Here is a 20200-nt window from a genome sequence, read left to right on the forward strand (position 1 = left end):
TCCCCCCACAACTTGTGGGGTCTTAGTTCCCCAATCAGGGGTCGGCCCTCAGCAGTGCAAGTGAGGAGTCCTAACCACTGGACCACCAGGGAATTCCTTGCTTCAACTCCCCTAAGCCTCTTTTTCTTCATCTATGTTAACCGGGTGATAACAATGGCACCTCCATCACAGGTTTGTTGAGACAAGTAATGTAAAACTTACCACCTTGTCTGGCGCACGATAAGCGCTCCATGGATATCTACTATTACTTTTTCCTTTTAATAGTTAACATCTAATTTACATTACTGGTTATTTCTCTATGCCAAACTCTGTTATAAGTGCAGACAGAGGAAGTTTAAGTGGCTTGCCCAAAGCCATGCAAATAGGCAGTGGCACTGGTGAAAAATGAACCCAAGCACTGGACTCTTAACCAGCTATACTCTTATTTGCGTTTTTCTCTAACTGCGCTCTTAAAACTCTTCTGTTGCTTCCCAGAGACTTCAGCATAAAATCCAGCTCCTCAGGCTGCTGGAGAATCTCCGGAAGTCGCCTTTGCCAGCCTCCCTAGGATTATCTCTCTTGCCCCTTCACTACGAGCTCCAACCCTACTATCTCTAGTGTTTTTTCAGGTGCTCAGGCTCAAAGACGTGCACTTTTTGCGTCCTTAGTGAGATACCCTCTCCTCCACCTCGTTTGCTCCCATTGACCCTGCAGGAAACCTTCCTCCATACCCCAATGACCGCCAAGGCCCTGTAAACGGTTCCCCTCCTCTGAGGTTCCGCAGCACCTCGAATTTCCGTCACCGCGGTGGTCACGCTGCGTCGTTTACGCATCCGTCACCGATCTGTGAATTACAAGCCGAAGACTGCGACTTCTTCGACTTACTAGGCAAACGTCCAACACTTACTACAGAAAGGAGTAATCCGGAAAATGAAACAAAATGAAAAATTGGGCGCTGTCTCAATTATCCTTTATTTGTAGTTTACCTTGAATTACTCTGGTAACCTATTGAGGTTTGTTTTTTTTTTCTCCAATTCGTGCTGTCTCGGCGCACCTACGTGTCACCGGCTCTTTTACAAACAAAGTAAACCCGGAGTAATTGACACGCACGGGATAGCCCCGACCGCACGCACGGACAAGATGGCTGCCGACTCTCCGCCGGCGCGAGTGTCCGCCCACTCAGGGCGTAGGCCTCGTCATGTGACCCTCCCCTGCCTGGCACCGCCCCCGGCCGCAGTGCCTGACGGGAGGCAGAGCGGCGAGCGAGGGCGTCGGCCATTTTGTGGCTGTTTCCTGTGGGACGTGGTGGTGGCGGTTGGGTCGGAAGAGTGAGCGACTCTTCGGCTAGTTTTTCCTGCTTGTTTTCTCCTTCTTTTTTTGTCGGTAGAGCGCAGTTATGGGTCGCAAGAAGAAGAAGCAGCTGAAGCCGTGGTGCTGGTATCCTTTGTCGGTTTGAAGTCGAGGCCGAGCGGGGGCGCCGGTTGGTGGTGACTGGGACGGGGAGGCCTGGCTTTGGCCTATGGCGGAGAGTGGGATCTAGGCCTCGGGGTCGGTGGTTTGGTGGCTGGACTCGGATTTGGGAAGGTTTCTCGGAAAATGGGGTCCCTGGGGCCAGAAGCTCTGGTAGTTGTGGGTCGTGGGACCCCGTGACTCAGGAGGGTCTTGGTTTGGTGCGAGCGTTGACTCACGGGGAGGCGGCTTGGACCCCCTTCACCAAGGACAGAGTCCCCTGAGGACTCTTCTGCCACACTCCGTTGTTTTGGTGACGGTTCAACAAAGGGGCTTGCTTCGAGTATAGTACGCTGATTGACTCTGTGGCGGATCGGGGGGGAGCTTCTGGAGTCGGTCACCCACTTTTTTCTTTTTTTTTTTTTCCTTTTTGTAGAATCGGTGGTTTAGTAAAGGCTTATGTTAGTCAACCCTGATTTCGACGCCCTCCCCACCCCCCCCTTTTTTTTGCGGGGGGTTGGGGGAAGATCTAGCTTCCGCCTCCCACCCACTGACGCCTTAATCTTGGAGAAGCGTTCTCTTACAGGGTGGGGTTTCTTGTTATCTTTTTTTTACCTGGTTTTATTGGAGTGAGAAAGTGCCTTTTACTAAGGAAACGTGGCGTCGGTTTTTTTTTTTTTTTTTCCCCCGGAAACGTTAGTAAACTTTACGTTTCAATTGATTTTATTTACTGTCTGGTACCTAAAAACGCTTCATTTATGTATATAATAGTTGAAAAACGGTTACGGATTTTGTAAAGTGCTTTTAGGAAAATCTGACAAGGGAGAGAAGAATTCTCAGTATTATTGACAGAACTTATCTGTGAGTTTAAATACATTTTTGGGCGACAAATTCGTACGGAATTGCAAGCAACTTTGTGGATTGTTCATAGGAAATTGTCGCAATGAACTTATTTTCAGATTCTAAATAATATAAACATTAAATTTTAAAAGTTAGGTAAATTCTTAGTATTTCGATTATTTTTATCTTCTAATTTTTGAAGTTCTGTCCACATTAACTTTGGGGTTTTTTTTTTTTTTTAAACATTTTGAACCCTTCCAGTTCACAGTGTGCATTTGTAAATGTTGAGACGTTGAACAAAAGAAAAGTTAATTTCACATAAATCTGTGTGAAACGCGGGAATTTGACAAAACTGTATTACCTACTGAGATGTGTTTATTTAGGGGTGGTGAAGAGATATTGTGAGCTTCCAGGACATTGAAAATTCCAAAATTATGTGGCAGGTTAATCCTTAGTTATATAATAAATATCAAAAGTAGAGTTTATATAAAGTACTCTTGGTTTTAGCTGTTGCCTGTTTTTAATGTTACTACTATTCTCTTTCATTACAGATTTATTTTTTATAGGCAGTGTCATTATTGTGCTACTTTTGTACCTTAACAATAGTGATCAGGTATTGTAATAGAGATTTTGATGATGAGAAGATCCTTATACAGCACCAAAAAGCAAAGCATTTTAAATGTCATATATGTCATAAGAAATTGTATACAGGACCTGGCTTAGCTATTCATTGCATGCAGGTAAGGAGTTTCTTCTGTATTTAATTTTTGCTCTCTGGTAGTTTGGAAACAACATGGGGAGAAAAATCTTGAATTTCTCTTTGATAGCTGTAGAGGTTTTTTTTTTTTTGTTTATTGCAAAAGATTAGATGACCAGTTAGCTTTAAAATAGGAAAAAAACCTGTTCTTTAGCCATTGAGAAGATAAACAATTGATTTTTCATGTTTAAAGAGTTTATGCTAGTATTTACCTTTAAATTATTGATAATACCTTTTATCCTAGATTTAGATGGGTGACAATTAGTTTGAGATCATGAAGTATTTCGTCAGTACTTGGCTAAGAGAACAAGGATTAGTGATTTAAATTTTGTGGGCAGTCTGACCAAATCCAATCCCATAAGAATTAGTACATAATTAACCACCATTACTCACTGTCCTTGAAGGATTTTGTTATAATCTGTTGTCTGGGGCTAGGCTACCATTTATTCCATGGACCTCTTTTGGAATGGTGGCATGGTGTTTCATTTAATAATTTCTAGGTTTCTTGAGTTCTTTCACTACTATGTGGGGAGGGCTTTGTAATTTATTGTTTTGAAGATCTAATAAGTACCTTTTTTATTCAACATTATTTCTTCTACTTTTGCCAGTCCTAGAGCTGCCTGAATTTTTGCCTAATTGGACCCTAGAGAGATGTGAGATGAGCAAATCCCCATTCATTGGAAACTACTGTTGGTAGGAGGCAGGGAGGTAAATTAAAACAAGATATTGCTTCCCCAAGTTTAAAAATAAGTTTAAAAAGATCTGTTTTACTCCAATTATGTCGCTATAATAGCAATTTAGTATCCATTTAAAAATATGAGACCCACAGCTTTCCACTGTGGTAGTCACTAGTTACTTGTGGCTATTTAAACAGAAATTTAAAAATTAAAACTTCAATTCCTCAATCATATTATAGTCACATTTCCTGTGCTCAGCCACAAGTGACTGGTGGATGACTATAGTATTGGATAGTACAGATGCAGAACATTACCATTTATCACAGTTTCTGTGAGACAGTACTGTACAATGTTTTAGGCACTGAATATACATCAGTGAATAAATCAAAGTCATCATTGTGGAGTTTAGATTTACATTGTGGGGGAGAACAACCTATAAATATTTAATTTTATGCTGATATGTGACAGAGAAAACTAAAACTAGGTAGGGGTTAAAACTAGGTAGGGGGGATAGGGGAGGGCCACAAGGTAGTACAGGCCTCAATGAGAAACTGACATCTGAACAGAGATCTGAAAGGAGGTGAGGGAGAGATTCCAGGGAACAGCAAATGAAAGACCTTCACGTCAGGAGCATTCTCCTATATTGAGGGCAAGGGCAGCAATGTGCTACTTTACATAGGAGGGCTTGCAGGCTATTGTAGGCCATTTTCTTTAATACTGAGTGAAATGGGAGGTTTTAATTGAGATGTATGTAACATTCTTTGGCACACTTTTTAAAGAGTCATTTTGGCTGCAGGGTTGAGAGTAGACTGTAGAGTGCAGTAAGACCACTTAGGAGACCAGGCAAGAGTATTCCAGGCAAGAGGTGATGGTGACAGAATTTGCTGATGAATTAGATGTGGGGTATGAGAAAGTGAGGAGTGGAGGATGTTCTGAAAGTTTTTGGCCTGAGCAGTGTGAAAAGTGAGTTACTGTATTCATTTGGCCCTTGGTATCCACATCTGCGTATTACATTGTAATTGAAATTCGGTAAGTTGAATCCACGTGTGCAGAATCCATGGCTACAGAGGGCTAACTGTACTGCGCCATTTTGTATGAGGGACTTGAGCATCCTTGGTATTGGGAGGAGTGGTCCTGGAACCAGTCATGCCTTGATAACAAGGGACGACTGTACTGAAATGTGGAAAGCTGCAGGAAAAATAGGCTTAGGGATGAGGCTATCAAGATCATCTTATGTTAATTTTGAGTGTGGGTATGTTCGTTTTTTTTTTTTAAAATAAGTTAATTTATTTATTTTTGGCTGTGTTGGGTTTTCGTTGCTGTGCGAGGGCTTTCTCCATTTGCGGAGAGCGGGGGCCACTCTTCATCGCGGTGCGCGGGCCTCTCACTATTGTGGCCTCTCTTGTTGCGGAGCACAGGCTCCAGACGCGCAGGCTCAGTAGTTGTGGCTCATGGGCTTAGTTGCTCCGCGGCATGTGGGATCTTCCCAGACCAGGGCTCAAACCCGTGTCCCCTGCATTGGCAGGCAGATTCCCAGGCCTCGAACCCGTGTCCCCTGCATTGGCAGGCAGATTCCCAACCACTGCGCCACCAGGGAAGCCCGGGTATGTTAGTTTTGAGATTTTGAGAAGGTCTGTTGAATATCCAGATGGAGATGTCATATAAGCAGTTGAATCTACAGGTCTGCAGTGCAGAGAGGTTGGAGCTGGTGATAGAAATTTGGGAGGATACAGTATAAGGATGGCTATTTAAAGCCATGATATTATATGTCCTTAGGGAGTAAAATATAGATAGAAAAGTGGTGCCAAGGACACCACCTTGGGTCACTCCCAGCATTTAGAGGTCAGAAGATTAAAAGAAACCAATCAAGAAGATTGAAAAGGTAGGAAAACCAAGAGGGTAGTGCCGTGGAAGCCAAATGAAGTGTTTCAAGGAGTGAGTTACTTAAGTCAAACGCTGGTGGTAGGTTAGTTAAGCACGGGACTAAGATTGGATTAAACAAAGTAGAGGTCATTGGTTACTTGCCAAGAGTGATTTCCTAGAATGAAGAGGATGAAAGGCTGATAGGAATGCTTGCAAGAGAAAATGAGAGGGGAAAGTAGAGGCTCTATTTCAAGTAGTTGTACTATAGAGAAGAGCAGAGAAATGGAGTGGAAGCTGGAAGGAGGTTAGTTAAGAAACTATTAGTAATAATCTTTAATTGACTAAGTGCTTCTGTTTATGATACCATAATTTCACAGCAGCCTGTGAGATAGGCATGGCAGTTAAATCAGACACATGCTGGAGTTCTATAGGTTAGTTTAGGACATTAGTAATTTAGATGTTTTACATCAATGTTTGCTCCTATCTTTTCAGCAGAGACCATACTAATTCCTACTATGTAAGACTCTAAGAATCTAATTCTGGCTGTAACATAAGGTTGGGAAGATTTTGAGTGAATGGTGTTATTTTTTCTTCTCTTTACAATACCTTTTAATTAAGATATTTCTTTCCTTCATCACTTAGAAATGTAGTGAAAACTAGTTAATGTGTATGTGAACGTAATTGTATTTTTTCAGAGAACATATATATGAGTTACTTCATCCGCCTTCATCAAGAGAAGTAACATATTCCAAAAAATTTAGGAAATGGTGACTGTCACTTACTGAGTAGCTTTATTCGTGGATCTTTTAATCACAATAAGATAATTTGTGAATTTGATTTGCATATCACTTTTTAAAATCTTTGAGATACTCCTCCAGGAAAATACTCAGTTTTCTTTAATTACCTTTCTATTCTTCCATGAAAGTGTCTTGGAAGGAAAGAAAAATTGAGTATTACTTGGACCAATATATCCAAGTCATTAACCTAAATAAGTGGTTCTCAAACTTGAGTATGCAAAGGAATCACCTTGAAGTCTTGTTGATAGATTTGTGGTTCCACCCAAGAGTTTCTGATTCAGTAGGGCTCAGGTGTGGCCTGAGAATTTGCGTTTCTTATTTATTTTTTTAAAAATTTTTATTGGCGTAGAATTTGCATTTCTAATAAGCTTCCAGGTGAAGCTGATATTTTAGGCAAACTACTTTGACATCCTTTAGCCTAAGTTAATACGTTTTGCGGAAGAAACCAAGACCGACAGGGATTTTAGCATATTGGCAAAAGTTATTCGCGTTTGAGGGTTAGGAATGTTTGATCTAGCAAAACTATACAGTGAAAAAAGGTGCTAGATCCCCAGTGTTTTACAATAAAACCTCTGAAGGACTTCGTTTTGTGATCTACCAAATAAATTCAGAGATGGAAAGTGACAGGATCACTACTGTGGCAGTGTTAAGCTCTTCAGGTGACTCATTAGTTACGGGTAATGCTAATTGGAAATGTCACTTTTGTGGTTTGTAGCTACTAGCTGTCTCAGGATACATTCTTGGAAAATTTACTTTATTCTAATACTTAATTTTAAGGCTTCGTAAGCTTTACTTAGTTCAGACTTCACACTTCCCTGATTTGAGTAGCCCTGTTAGTTCATTGTTAATAATTCAAGCAATCAAGGTTATAAGGTAAACTTGAAATTGTTTATTGAGCCCTTGCTATGTGCTTCGCATTGCCAAGTGCTTTTTACCTACACAGTATTTTTTTTTAATCCTAAAAATGACCGCAGAAGTTAGGTGCTGAATAGGTGAAGTAAACTGAGGCTCAGGTCAAAGAATTTGCCTAATCTCACATAGCTAGTAGGCCATAAAGCTGGGGGTTGAATCCACATAGTCTCATTATGGAACCAGTCATTCTTAACCATTATACTAAGTGGTCTCTGAGTAATTTAAAATTACTCTTCAAAAGACTTTCATGAGGCACTTTTGTCTATCTAATGGAAGGTTTTTGTTTTGTTTGTGTGGGGGTTTTTTGTTTTTTTTTTTTTTCTAATGTTAGGTGCATAAAGAGACAATAGATGCAGTACCAAATGCAATACCTGGGAGAACAGACATAGAGTTGGAAATATATGGTATGGAAGGTATTCCAGAAAAAGACATGGATGAAAGAAGACGACTTCTTGAACAGAAAACACAAGGTAAATACTAAGATGTATGCTTTTTCTTGATACAGCTTAACTAGTGAGAGTATTATTATAATATTTTCAAGTATAAATTTAATGGTAGATGTTAGGTCTATTCAGAATTCCAGTTTGAGGTTTTGTGGGGTTTTTTTGTCTTATGTTCGAAGTTAATGTATTTTATTTGTATATGTGGTAGCATTTGGATCATTCCATACATTTTATTATATTTTTACTCATAACTGAATTCCAGGTGGATTTAGCAAGTGTTGAGGCCTTTGAAAAGGAAGGTAGCTAGTTTTGATTTATGAAACCACTAATTGTAAATTATTTTAGTGGTGTATTTGACTTGGGATTTGCAGCCCTCCAATCCGAATGATAGAAACTTACTAATAAACTATGAAATCTTTTGTTTTGAAAAGCATTATGGAGAGGTCAGACTAGTTTTCATAGTTTACCTTTTGGAGTGGAATAGAAAGCTGTTTTTTTAAAGTATAACTTCTTTAGGAAAATGTTCTTTACCTGCCATAGAATAGGGAAAGGATGTTAACCTTCTTGCTTAATACAGATTGAAAAAACATTTGAAGAGTAAAGAGCAGTGTTAACTGAGTTTTTTTGGAAGAAAAATCTCAGGAGCTAGTTGCACTGAAATAAAATTTTTAAATGTTGAATGTCTTAAACTTGCTTAGGTTTTCTTTTTTTACTCTGGGAAAAATTAATTTAAACGTTTTTAGCAGAGAGTCAAAAAAAGAAGCAACAAGAGGATTCTGATGAATATGATGATGATGACTCTGCAGCTTCAACTTCATTTCAACCACAGCCTGTTCAACCTCAACAAGGTTATATCCCCCCAATGGCACAACCAGGACTGCCACCAGTTCCAGGAGCACCAGGAATGCCTCCAGGTAGCACATAAGGCTTCTTACAATTTAACATTCTCAGGTCTTTGTTGATACAGTTTAGAAGTATTAATTTTTTCCTCTTAACCCTTTTTTATTTTTTTGGTTGAAATTCTTGTTTATAGGCATACCTCCATTAATGCCAGGTGTTCCTCCTCTGATGCCAGGAATGCCACCAGTTATGCCAGGAATGCCACCTGGGTAAGAAAACTTTTAATTGACTTGTGGGCTTGTGCCTAGTAATGATCTTTTTCAACTTGGGTGTGTACATCACTTAAATGTTACTTTGCTGGTTTTTTTTTTTTTTTTTTTTTTTTTTTTTCTTTTTGCTTCTAAAAGGTATGGGCTCTGTAACTATTAAACTTACCTAATAAAGGGATCTACTAATAAATTTAAGGAATATAAATTTGGCTCTGAAGAGAATAGATTTTTGGGTTTTAGGCTGTATGTAGGCAGCCATCTGCTTCAGTTGCATCTGATGTAATTAAAGTAGTTGGTTGTAGATTTGAGTTTCTGAGATTCAAAACTGTCCATGACACTTTGTAGTTGTGACAAGAAGCAAACTCTGTAAATGATTTATTTGTCAAGTCATCAAGAACTAAAATGAATATGAGGTGCTCGTGCCCATCACTTTTATTTAAATATTGTTGGATGTGAGAGGTATACAATACACTTTCCCACTGTATTTTGAAAATCAGTTAGATTTTGATTTTGTCATACATTTTCACAGATTGCATCATCAGAGAAAATACACCCAGTCATTTTGCGGTGAAAACATGTAAGCATCTCATTCGTAATGTAATTCAGGAGGTATAATCATAATGTCATTTTTTTGTGTGTTTAATGGTATCTATTAAGTTGACTTCAGAAATTTTCTAATCTTCCTCACTAAAACTTCTAAACTTTGCAAACTGATTGACACAGATCTTTTAAAGGAGGGAACTAAAACATCTGTGAGGAAATCGTAATAGACTCATATAAACAAAGCATTTTCTAATTGTGCAGCTGTTTTCCCCAAACTGCTAAAAGTAAGGGGACTTAGTAAAAAGGGTTGATATTTAAGAAAGAGTATATATTCCTTTGCCAAATTACGTGCTCTGTTACTATAGAAGGTAATTGATTTTTCATTCTGATAAGAATCCTAAATCATTAATTCACAAACTTGTAATTTTTTAAGTGAATTGGACACTGATATTTGAAGGTGAGCTCTTTTAAGGAAAGGAAAACAAATATGGGTTGTGTTTTTAAGTCCTGGTTTAGTGCTAGGAACTTTGTACATGAAAAGTAGGGATTCTGAGTTTACTTTTGAATATCTTTAATTTTGATGGTAGTTTTTCCGTGCCTGTCCAAAACAAATCTTTACTCCACAGAGTACATTCAGTATTTTCTTTTTGAAAAAATCTGATAATCCTAAAATATAGAGGGTTTTTTTTTGTTTTGTTTTTTTGGTTAATATTCTGTGGATATTTTCCAAGTGAGACAAAAGATGATTTTGTTTTCCAGTTACGCACGTTTTGGATAAGGCCTCTTGTTTATATTAAGGAGAGTATAATAATTGTTCTCAATGACTTTAAATGTATTAAAATGTTCTGTTAACAAAGACTGAATTTTTTCCCCTATTTTACTGGTAAACCAAAGAGTTCGCTGGTTTTTAGGGAATTTATTTTGATAGAATTGTTTTAGTGTGTTGTGTGTTTTTTCAGCTTGATTGATTTCAATATTAGGGGTCAAATTCAAGTCTTATCTATTGTTGTTTCAGGCTTTAGCCAAAATATTTTCTAATGCTTTATACTGTTAATTAACTTTAGTTGTCTCTTGAAATTTGCTTTCTAACAGAATGATGCCAATGGGTGGAATGATGCCACCTGGACCGGGAATACCACCTCTGATGCCTGGTATGCCACCAGGTATGAAATGTTAGACAGTTTCTTTTTTAATATGACAGAAGTGCTTTATTCTTAAGTATTTTAGACAGTAGATTTGTGGGCATTGGTGCGGTTTTAAAATTGGTGTAATTTTAAAGTTTCTATAGGTTAGTGACTTCTTTTTAAATTTACTGTAAGAAATGTGATGATCTCGTTTTGTTTTGAGTTCCGAGTTTTGAGATAGATAGTAAAAGTAGTCCTGAAAGCAACCAGAATGAGTCACTGAGCCTGTGACTTAAGAGTGGTTATATCTGTTAGGAATATTTTAGGCAAGTACTGGAGACTCTTAACAAGTAATAGAGAAATCCAACAAACTATTAAACAACGTAGGTATTTATTATCTCACTCAACCTAAAAGTGGTAGACTCAGTGGCTCCAGTGATAACAAGAACCCATACTTTAAAAATTTTCCACTTTGCCAACCTTAGCTTTCTCTCTCAGACATGTAACTCAGTAGTTATAAGATCTCAGGCAAGAAAGGATGCTTTCCTTTTTCTTGTATTAGGGAACAAAGTAACTTTCCCAGAATCTCCTTAGCCTCTTATATATCATTGGCCAGAAATAGGTCTAATGGACCTTCTAGGTGCAGGGAAGCCTGGGAAATAAAGTATCTTGACTTCTTAGCCTACAGTGTGGGGAAAGGGATTTGGTTAGCCCAGTAAATGTGCCACAGAGGTCTTCATGAGGCTCTCTGAATCCATTGCCTAGCGTTTTAATCCTAGCAAGTTTGGTTTGCAGTCCATAGCAGATTCAGATGTACTCAAGTGATGGTGTAAAAGGAACAGAAAAATAAAGCAGCAGCAATATTTGAATCATGCCAGTGCAACCATTAATTTACAGGCAACAGCTTCACATACATCATGCTCTGAGATAATTTTAGGCATTTAAATGAATACAGAAAAATAACCTACGTTCATTTGGTAACGTGAAGTCAGTAAAAGTTTTAAGTTACGTTGAGGAACTTCAAAGAATGCCTAGTGGTATATTTTAGGAAAATTTGTGTATTTAAAGCACACTTAAAGGAATAACTTAGTTTCTGGAATAATTTTTATGGGTATATGACCTACTAACAGTTTTTACTGTAGTTTGCATTAGAGTTCTGGAAACATCTGTCTGTTAGATGATTGAAATAATTCTATATGTTTCAAAAATTTGCTGCATCAGTAATATCAATAAGCCTAATTTAAGTGTTGGCTTTGCCCATATACAGGGTTTCTAGTGGTATCTTTCATGTCCCAAAATTCTGAAGAGACGCAGAGGTGTAGAAAGTTGGAGGCAAAACTGTTTCAAGGGGGCAAGTGCCTAAGTACTTTGGCCTTCATTGAGTTCAGCAGTCCGTTGTCAGTATTGATAACTTTGTAGTATAGAATCTTTTTTTTTTTTTTTTTTTTTTTTTCTTTTTGCTTCTAAAAGGTATGGGCTCTGTAACTATTAAACTTACCTAATAAAGGGATCTACTAATAAATTTAAGGAATATAAATTTGGCTCTGAAGAGAATAGATTTTTGGGTTTTAGGCTGTATGTAGGCAGCCATCTGCTTCAGTTGCATCTGATGTAATTAAAGTAGTTGGTTGTAGATTTGAGTTTCTGAGATTCAAAACTGTCCATGACACTTTGTAGTTGTGACAAGAAGCAAACTCTGTAAATGATTTATTTGTCAAGTCATCAAGAACTAAAATGAATATGAGGTGCTCGTGCCCATCACTTTTATTTAAATATTGTTGGATGTGAGAGGTATACAATACACTTTCCCACTGTATTTTGAAAATCAGTTAGATTTTGATTTTGTCATACATTTTCACAGATTGCATCATCAGAGAAAATACACCCAGTCATTTTGCGGTGAAAACATGTAAGCATCTCATTCGTAATGTAATTCAGGAGGTATAATCATAATGTCATTTTTTTGTGTGTTTAATGGTATCTATTAAGTTGACTTCAGAAATTTTCTAATCTTCCTCACTAAAACTTCTAAACTTTGCAAACTGATTGACACAGATCTTTTAAAGGAGGGAACTAAAACATCTGTGAGGAAATCGTAATAGACTCATATAAACAAAGCATTTTCTAATTGTGCAGCTGTTTTCCCCAAACTGCTAAAAGTAAGGGGACTTAGTAAAAAGGGTTGATATTTAAGAAAGAGTATATATTCCTTTGCCAAATTACGTGCTCTGTTACTATAGAAGGTAATTGATTTTTCATTCTGATAAGAATCCTAAATCATTAATTCACAAACTTGTAATTTTTTAAGTGAATTGGACACTGATATTTGAAGGTGAGCTCTTTTAAGGAAAGGAAAACAAATATGGGTTGTGTTTTTAAGTCCTGGTTTAGTGCTAGGAACTTTGTACATGAAAAGTAGGGATTCTGAGTTTACTTTTGAATATCTTTAATTTTGATGGTAGTTTTTCCGTGCCTGTCCAAAACAAATCTTTACTCCACAGAGTACATTCAGTATTTTCTTTTTGAAAAAATCTGATAATCCTAAAATATAGAGGGTTTTTTTTTGTTTTGTTTTTTTGGTTAATATTCTGTGGATATTTTCCAAGTGAGACAAAAGATGATTTTGTTTTCCAGTTACGCACGTTTTGGATAAGGCCTCTTGTTTATATTAAGGAGAGTATAATAATTGTTCTCAATGACTTTAAATGTATTAAAATGTTCTGTTAACAAAGACTGAATTTTTTCCCCTATTTTACTGGTAAACCAAAGAGTTCGCTGGTTTTTAGGGAATTTATTTTGATAGAATTGTTTTAGTGTGTTGTGTGTTTTTTCAGCTTGATTGATTTCAATATTAGGGGTCAAATTCAAGTCTTATCTATTGTTGTTTCAGGCTTTAGCCAAAATATTTTCTAATGCTTTATACTGTTAATTAACTTTAGTTGTCTCTTGAAATTTGCTTTCTAACAGAATGATGCCAATGGGTGGAATGATGCCACCTGGACCGGGAATACCACCTCTGATGCCTGGTATGCCACCAGGTATGAAATGTTAGACAGTTTCTTTTTTAATATGACAGAAGTGCTTTATTCTTAAGTATTTTAGACAGTAGATTTGTGGGCATTGGTGCGGTTTTAAAATTGGTGTAATTTTAAAGTTTCTATAGGTTAGTGACTTCTTTTTAAATTTACTGTAAGAAATGTGATGATCTCGTTTTGTTTTGAGTTCCGAGTTTTGAGATAGATAGTAAAAGTAGTCCTGAAAGCAACCAGAATGAGTCACTGAGCCTGTGACTTAAGAGTGGTTATATCTGTTAGGAATATTTTAGGCAAGTACTGGAGACTCTTAACAAGTAATAGAGAAATCCAACAAACTATTAAACAACGTAGGTATTTATTATCTCACTCAACCTAAAAGTGGTAGACTCAGTGGCTCCAGTGATAACAAGAACCCATACTTTAAAAATTTTCCACTTTGCCAACCTTAGCTTTCTCTCTCAGACATGTAACTCAGTAGTTATAAGATCTCAGGCAAGAAAGGATGCTTTCCTTTTTCTTGTATTAGGGAACAAAGTAACTTTCCCAGAATCTCCTTAGCCTCTTATATATCATTGGCCAGAAATAGGTCTAATGGACCTTCTAGGTGCAGGGAAGCCTGGGAAATAAAGTATCTTGACTTCTTAGCCTACAGTGTGGGGAAAGGGATTTGGTTAGCCCAGTAAATGTGCCACAGAGGTCTTCATGAGGCTCTCTGAATCCATTGCCTAGCGTTTTAATCCTAGCAAGTTTGGTTTGCAGTCCATAGCAGATTCAGATGTACTCAAGTGATGGTGTAAAAGGAACAGAAAAATAAAGCAGCAGCAATATTTGAATCATGCCAGTGCAACCATTAATTTACAGGCAACAGCTTCACATACATCATGCTCTGAGATAATTTTAGGCATTTAAATGAATACAGAAAAATAACCTACGTTCATTTGGTAACGTGAAGTCAGTAAAAGTTTTAAGTTACGTTGAGGAACTTCAAAGAATGCCTAGTGGTATATTTTAGGAAAATTTGTGTATTTAAAGCACACTTAAAGGAATAACTTAGTTTCTGGAATAATTTTTATGGGTATATGACCTACTAACAGTTTTTACTGTAGTTTGCATTAGAGTTCTGGAAACATCTGTCTGTTAGATGATTGAAATAATTCTATATGTTTCAAAAATTTGCTGCATCAGTAATATCAATAAGCCTAATTTAAGTGTTGGCTTTGCCCATATACAGGGTTTCTAGTGGTATCTTTCATGTCCCAAAATTCTGAAGAGACGCAGAGGTGTAGAAAGTTGGAGGCAAAACTGTTTCAAGGGGGCAAGTGCCTAAGTACTTTGGCCTTCATTGAGTTCAGCAGTCCGTTGTCAGTATTGATAACTTTGTAGTATAGAATCTTTTTTTTTTTTTTTTTTTTTTTTTTTTTTGTCTGTGCCGCACGGCTTATGAGATCTTGGTTCCTTTACCAGGGATTGATCCCGGGCCATAGCAGTGAAAGCCGAGTCCTAACCGCTGGACTGCCAGGGAATTTCCTGGAATCATTTTTAATTTAATTTAGTATGTTTTAATGGCAAAGTTTTGAGGAAGTATTTTTTCTGAACTAAATGTTTCAGCAACTGGGTCCCACTCCAGTATTTCTTCTCTGCAGGTATGCCCCCTCCCGTTCCACGTCCTGGAATTCCTCCAATGACTCAAGCACAGGCTGTTTCAGCTCCAGGTATTCTTAACAGACCACCTGCACCAACAGCAACAGTTCCAGCTCCACAGCCTCCAGTTACTAAGCCTCTTTTCCCCAGTGCAGGACAGGTAAGGTGAAATTTCTGAAAAAGAGTGCGCTTATATTTAAAGGTAAAGTGGAGTTGTTCACTGAACTCTTTGAAAATTTCATGTCATTTAAAAAATTGTTATCTTCTTAATACAATTTATTAACTATACTGAAGAAGTGGCATTCTCTTCCATTTTTGCACACATTGATTTCCTTTACTCATAAAAGGTTGACTGGAACCATAAAATAGTGTAGTGTGTTATTTTTTTATAGTTGTGAACTCTGGTTATTCTTAGCTTTAGTTAGAAATGAAAATTTAATTTCTGGGAACTTAAATACATAAAAATGTTATGAGGTCCTCCTTTACCTAATGAGCTATGAGTAGAATGAAAACCAAAGTCAAAGATGAAAAATCCTAAGACCTTAGCAAATAATTTTTGGGCTCTTCCTGTAGTCTAGAATTGTGACAGACAGTAGTGCCTCACTGTTGCTGTAAGGGCATTATTTACCGTCTTTTGACCTAGTCACACTCATACTTCCTACTCGTCCTTTTTTTTTTTTTTTTTTTTTTTCTCTCCCCAGAACTCAGAAGCAAAAAATCCTTCTTTTATATATAGTATGTATATAATGGTTGTTACCTTTGCTTTTTCCCCCCAGTTTGATTCAGAGTTAAGCAGATGTATTTAATTCATTCAGAATTGAGACGCTCAGGATGTATGTTCTTCATTGTTCACCTTAAAATTATCCCTTAGATGTTTTCTTTTTTTCAATTTTTTTCCTGTTTGTAGTTGCTAAATTAAAAAGCATTACTTTTTAAGTACCTTAACTTATGTTTTCGAGGTGGGGGGGATTTTGTTTATTGTTTATTTTGTTTATCGTATTGATAAACTTTTGGCAAAAATTGTAGTTATCGATGGAGAATTGGATTGAAGTGTCAATAATGCATCATAATTCTCAGTTTAAGGTTTCAGTTTTGAAATATAGTGTAAAAAGTTTTAGGGGAAAAAAACCTGTGGTTAATTAGGTTTATTGGTGTAGAATTTAAAAAGTTTTTTTGAGGCTCATAGTGTCACTCTGTTTATTGTAAATGCATTAACTGCCTGCCTCTCTATATAAAACAGATTTGATTGCATTGTATTTTGCATTTAGAAAAATGCAATCTATACTGAAAAAAAAGTCTACCACGTGGCTTATTTTCACCCATTTGTTTGGAGACTTTTCATTGTTTCCTTTCTTTTATGCTACAGATGGGGACACCTGTAACAAGCTCAAGTACAGCTTCATCCAATTCAGAAAGTCTGTCTGCGTCTTCTAAAGCTCTGTTTCCTAGCGCAGCACAAGTACGCAGGAAGTTGCAGTTTAAAATTGTTAAAAATGGCTTTATAACTTCATTAACCCTTTGGACCCTACTTTAAAACTAAATCTTTTCCCAAAAATATATTGTTTAATTTTTTTTAAGTAAAATTAATGGCTTATAAATCAATGGTATTTGAAAATTTGAACCGCGTACTAATAGAAAAAAAATATACCCCAAACTCCTATGGTTCTAAAGGGTTAAAAGCATGTAAGCAGTAAATGCATTTTAGTGGCCAATGGTTAGCCTGATGCATGATTAAGCTATTCTGTTTTATGCCATTTAATCTAATGCATCACATATAATGTAAGGAAATTTAGTACTCTGCATTTGGTTCTAAAAGTTGGCCTAGTTTACATGTTTTAGATGTTCAGTGTTCTGAAAAGTAACATTTATTACTTGGTAACTTTATACTTAAAAGCTTACTAAACCTTTTAGTCCATCATAATAATCTAGTCATTGTTAATTGGGAGGGCATTGTATTACTATATAAAGAATACTTCTGAAGGACATATTTTTAATGTGTCACCATTGGTAGTTATTATTTATGCTATACTTAGTAACTGAAATTTATCCAAACATTTGTATTCTATAATTTCTAACTTTTTTTTTTTTAGCTCCTTGGTAGATTAATTTTAAAAAGGAATTTAGAATGATGATAATAGAAAATATTCTATTCCATTATATGATAAGATCTTCAGTTAGGAATATATACAAAGCTTTGTAAATTAAGTAATTTCTGGTGAGGAGATAGATGATATCTGAGAAGTTACATAAGCAGTCTAACTTGTTTCTTGTTTCCACTGCTGTGTTTTGGATGTGCATCTTTTGGTATTATGTGTTATCTTGAATTTTGTGGATTGCTCATGATTTAACTTGGTTTTAAGTTTTGTCCCTTATTGAATGTTAGTGTCTTGTTTTTAAGTTAAATAGGTAGTAGATATATTCAGTTTTGGGTTTTGAAGTTTTGTTGATGAAAGATAATGTTTTACAGGCTCAGGCAGCTGTCCAAGGACCTGTTGGTACAGATTTCAAGCCCTTAAATAGTACTCCTGCAACAACTACAGAACCCCCAAAGCTTACATTCCCTGCATATACACAGTCTACAGCTTCAACCACTAGTACAACAAATAGCACTGCAGCTAAACCAGCAGCTTCAATAACAAGTAAGCCTGCTACACTTACGACGACCAGTGCAACCAGTAAGTTGATCCATCCAGATGAGGATATATCGCTGGTAAGTTGTTTACATTTTTTACTAGCAGAGTTTGATTTGAGTACTGTGGTAGCAACTTGTCCATTTGAAGTTTTAATTTGTATACCAGTGGTCTTATGATCTGATTGAATGCTGAGTGATTTTTACCATTCTGATTTTTAAGAACCACAAAACAAAGTGAATATTGCATGTTTTGATCTTAGATACATCCCCCCTAAGACTATTTCTAAAAGAAGACAGTAAGTTGGGTTCTTATTCTCTCAAAAATTATTTTTGTTGTTCATAAATTTAATTAATTGAAGAAACAAGTGTGAGATAGAATCTGCAGGTCCCTTGCAGTCCATATATACCTTCTTCATTACAGTTTCTTGCTGAAGCAATTTATAATTCTGGAAAGTTGTTCAGTATAACGTGCTTCAAATATAAAAATAGGTAAAGTTTTCTTAAGGCATCAAGTTTTTTTTGTTTTTGTTTTTTTTTAAGGCACCAAGATTTTAAGTTCGACTGGTTTGTGGGGTGAAAGTAATTGGGATGTAAGGGAACATTGAAAAATTACTCTCTATAAGTATAAAGACTTTAGATGCTTACCTTCATGCTTAACTCTCTCTGTGTTCATATGTTTCACATTTCACATATTTTTATTCCTAGGAAGAGAGAAGAGCACAGTTACCTAAATATCAACGTAATCTTCCTCGTCCAGGACAGGCTCCCATTGGTAATCCACCTGTTGGACCAATTGGAGGTATGATGCCACCACAGCCAGGCATCCCACAGCAGCAAGGAATGAGACCCCCAATGCCGCCTCATGGTATTCCTCTTTTTACGTTTATTTTATTTAGTGGATTTTCTGAGTGTACACATGAAACAGATTTATCTGCAAAATGCATTGCATCTAAAAGTACAATGCACAGACTCAATCTATTTTTTTGTGTTTTAAATGTGTTTTTTAGGTCAGTATGGTGGTCATCATCAAGGCATGCCAGGTTATCTTCCTGGTGCTATGCCGCCGTATGGGCAGGGACCGCCAATGGTGCCCCCTTACCAAGGTGGGCCTCCTCGACCTCCGATGGGAATGAGACCTCCTGTAATGTCGCAAGGTGGCCGTTACTGATCTTAACTTCATCCAGTCTAATAGGTTTGGAGATTAAACCTTTTCTCAACTTGTGCTGTTTATATAGCCAAGCTTCCGTCAATAAGGCTTCATTGTGACTTTAACAAACATTATCTTCCCACATACCAGGAACTATTGGACATTTATTTTACATGGGAAAATTTATTTGGAATAATAAAGCAGGAACTTTTCCTGAAGTTGCAATTTATACTGTATGGCTTCTTTTTCATGTTTCATCTAGGTTTTTAGAAGTGAAGTATAGTAAATTTGGTTCGTTATATTGTGAAGGCGCTGGAATTACATGAACATACCACCCTAATAAAGGCAAGTTCTGTAAGCTTATGTTGCTATTTGTAAAGTTTTGCCTTCACAGCATTTCAGATGCTGTTGGACTTCATGTCCCCAACCTAGCTTGGTGAGGGCTGTAACTGTCTGCAAGTACCTGTACATTGGAAGTCTGAATGTGTAACAATATTTAATGTATTTAGAGTTCCTCATGTTTCAGGGTTTAAGAAATCTGACCCACCAAGGTCATGTGACTTTTCTGTACTGTTAAACTTCATTGTAATAAAATGAGAGAAAAATTTATGCCTTTTTATTCATAACCCAGCTGTGGACCACTGCCTGAAAGGTTTGTACAGATGCATGCCACCGTAGATGTCCACATAATAAAATTCGTAGTTATACCAATGCAGTTTTGATATATCATTGGATTCTGTCTTTGAATTGTAGGTTGTTCCTTAGCTGCATGTTTTAAACTGGACAGTACATGTAGAATTGTATGTTAGTCCTTCAGTTGACAGAAAAACTTAGATATACGTATGAGTAATTACATGGGTATGAAATCTTTGTATTGTGTCACCTTTCCACCCCCTTGGTGTGTCAATATATGTTAGCTATCATAGATATTTGAAATGTAAACCTTAATATTCCTCCTTCCTGCTGATGTTTAGAGCCTAGTGCCAGACCCATTCATTTCCTTCTGATTATTTTTGAGACTGCGGTACTGTGTGGACCTCAGAAGCTTTTCAGGTGCAAACTTCTAGAAGCTTAGGTGCATGCAGTAATAGCCTTCTGTACTGTTAATGATTGGTATATATTCTAATGTAATGATAATCTAAATGTGCCTCTGTTAAGATGGTTAACAGATGGATTTGAAATTTTTAATTTTATTATGTTCCTGGAAGATTACATTATTTCTTTGATTAAATGGCTGCCTTCTGTTATTATT

General features: G+C 36.8%; 1 protein-coding gene across 3 annotated transcripts; it reads left to right on the top strand.

The window, feature by feature from the left end:
* Positions 1–1245: 1245 nt before the first annotated feature.
* ZNF207 (zinc finger protein 207) lies at positions 1246–19981 on the top strand. Of its 3 annotated transcripts, XM_007106572.4 has the most exons (12): positions 1247–1416; positions 2882–3008; positions 7606–7744; positions 8464–8631; positions 8751–8826; positions 9356–9403; positions 10462–10532; positions 15172–15329; positions 16536–16628; positions 17637–17879; positions 18507–18666; positions 18809–19963. In XM_007106572.4, the coding sequence occupies exons 1-12, from the start codon at positions 1376–1378 to the stop codon at positions 18967–18969; spliced, it is 1485 nt and encodes a 494-aa protein (XP_007106634.2). In that variant the 5' UTR covers positions 1247–1375; the 3' UTR covers positions 18970–19963. The 3 variants fall into 3 exon arrangements, with proteins under 3 accessions (XP_007106638.2, XP_007106636.2, XP_007106634.2); XM_007106576.4 differs by lacking the exon at positions 16536–16628 and having other exon boundaries at positions 1246–1416; positions 18809–19981; XM_007106574.4 differs by lacking the exon at positions 9356–9403 and having other exon boundaries at positions 1246–1416; positions 18809–19978.
* Positions 19982–20200: the final 219 nt, after the last annotated feature.

Source organism: Physeter macrocephalus, chromosome 14, assembly GCF_002837175.3.
Source record: "Physeter macrocephalus isolate SW-GA chromosome 14, ASM283717v5, whole genome shotgun sequence".
Classification (NCBI taxonomy): Eukaryota; Metazoa; Chordata; class Mammalia; order Artiodactyla; family Physeteridae; genus Physeter; species Physeter macrocephalus.

What these genes read in the sequence shown, in the direction of transcription:
- ZNF207 (XM_007106572.4), top strand. Translation starts at nt 1,376, where the DNA reads ATGGGTCGCAAGAAGAAGAAGCAGCTGAAGCCGTGGTGCTG. An exon ending in GATGCCTGGTATGCCACCAG is followed by an intron (nt 10,533 to 15,171) that starts GTATGAAATGTT and finishes TCTTCTCTGCAG; the next exon opens with GTATGCCCCCTCCCGTTCCA. An exon ending in TTTTCCCCAGTGCAGGACAG is followed by an intron (nt 15,330 to 16,535) that starts GTAAGGTGAAAT and finishes TTTATGCTACAG; the next exon opens with ATGGGGACACCTGTAACAAG.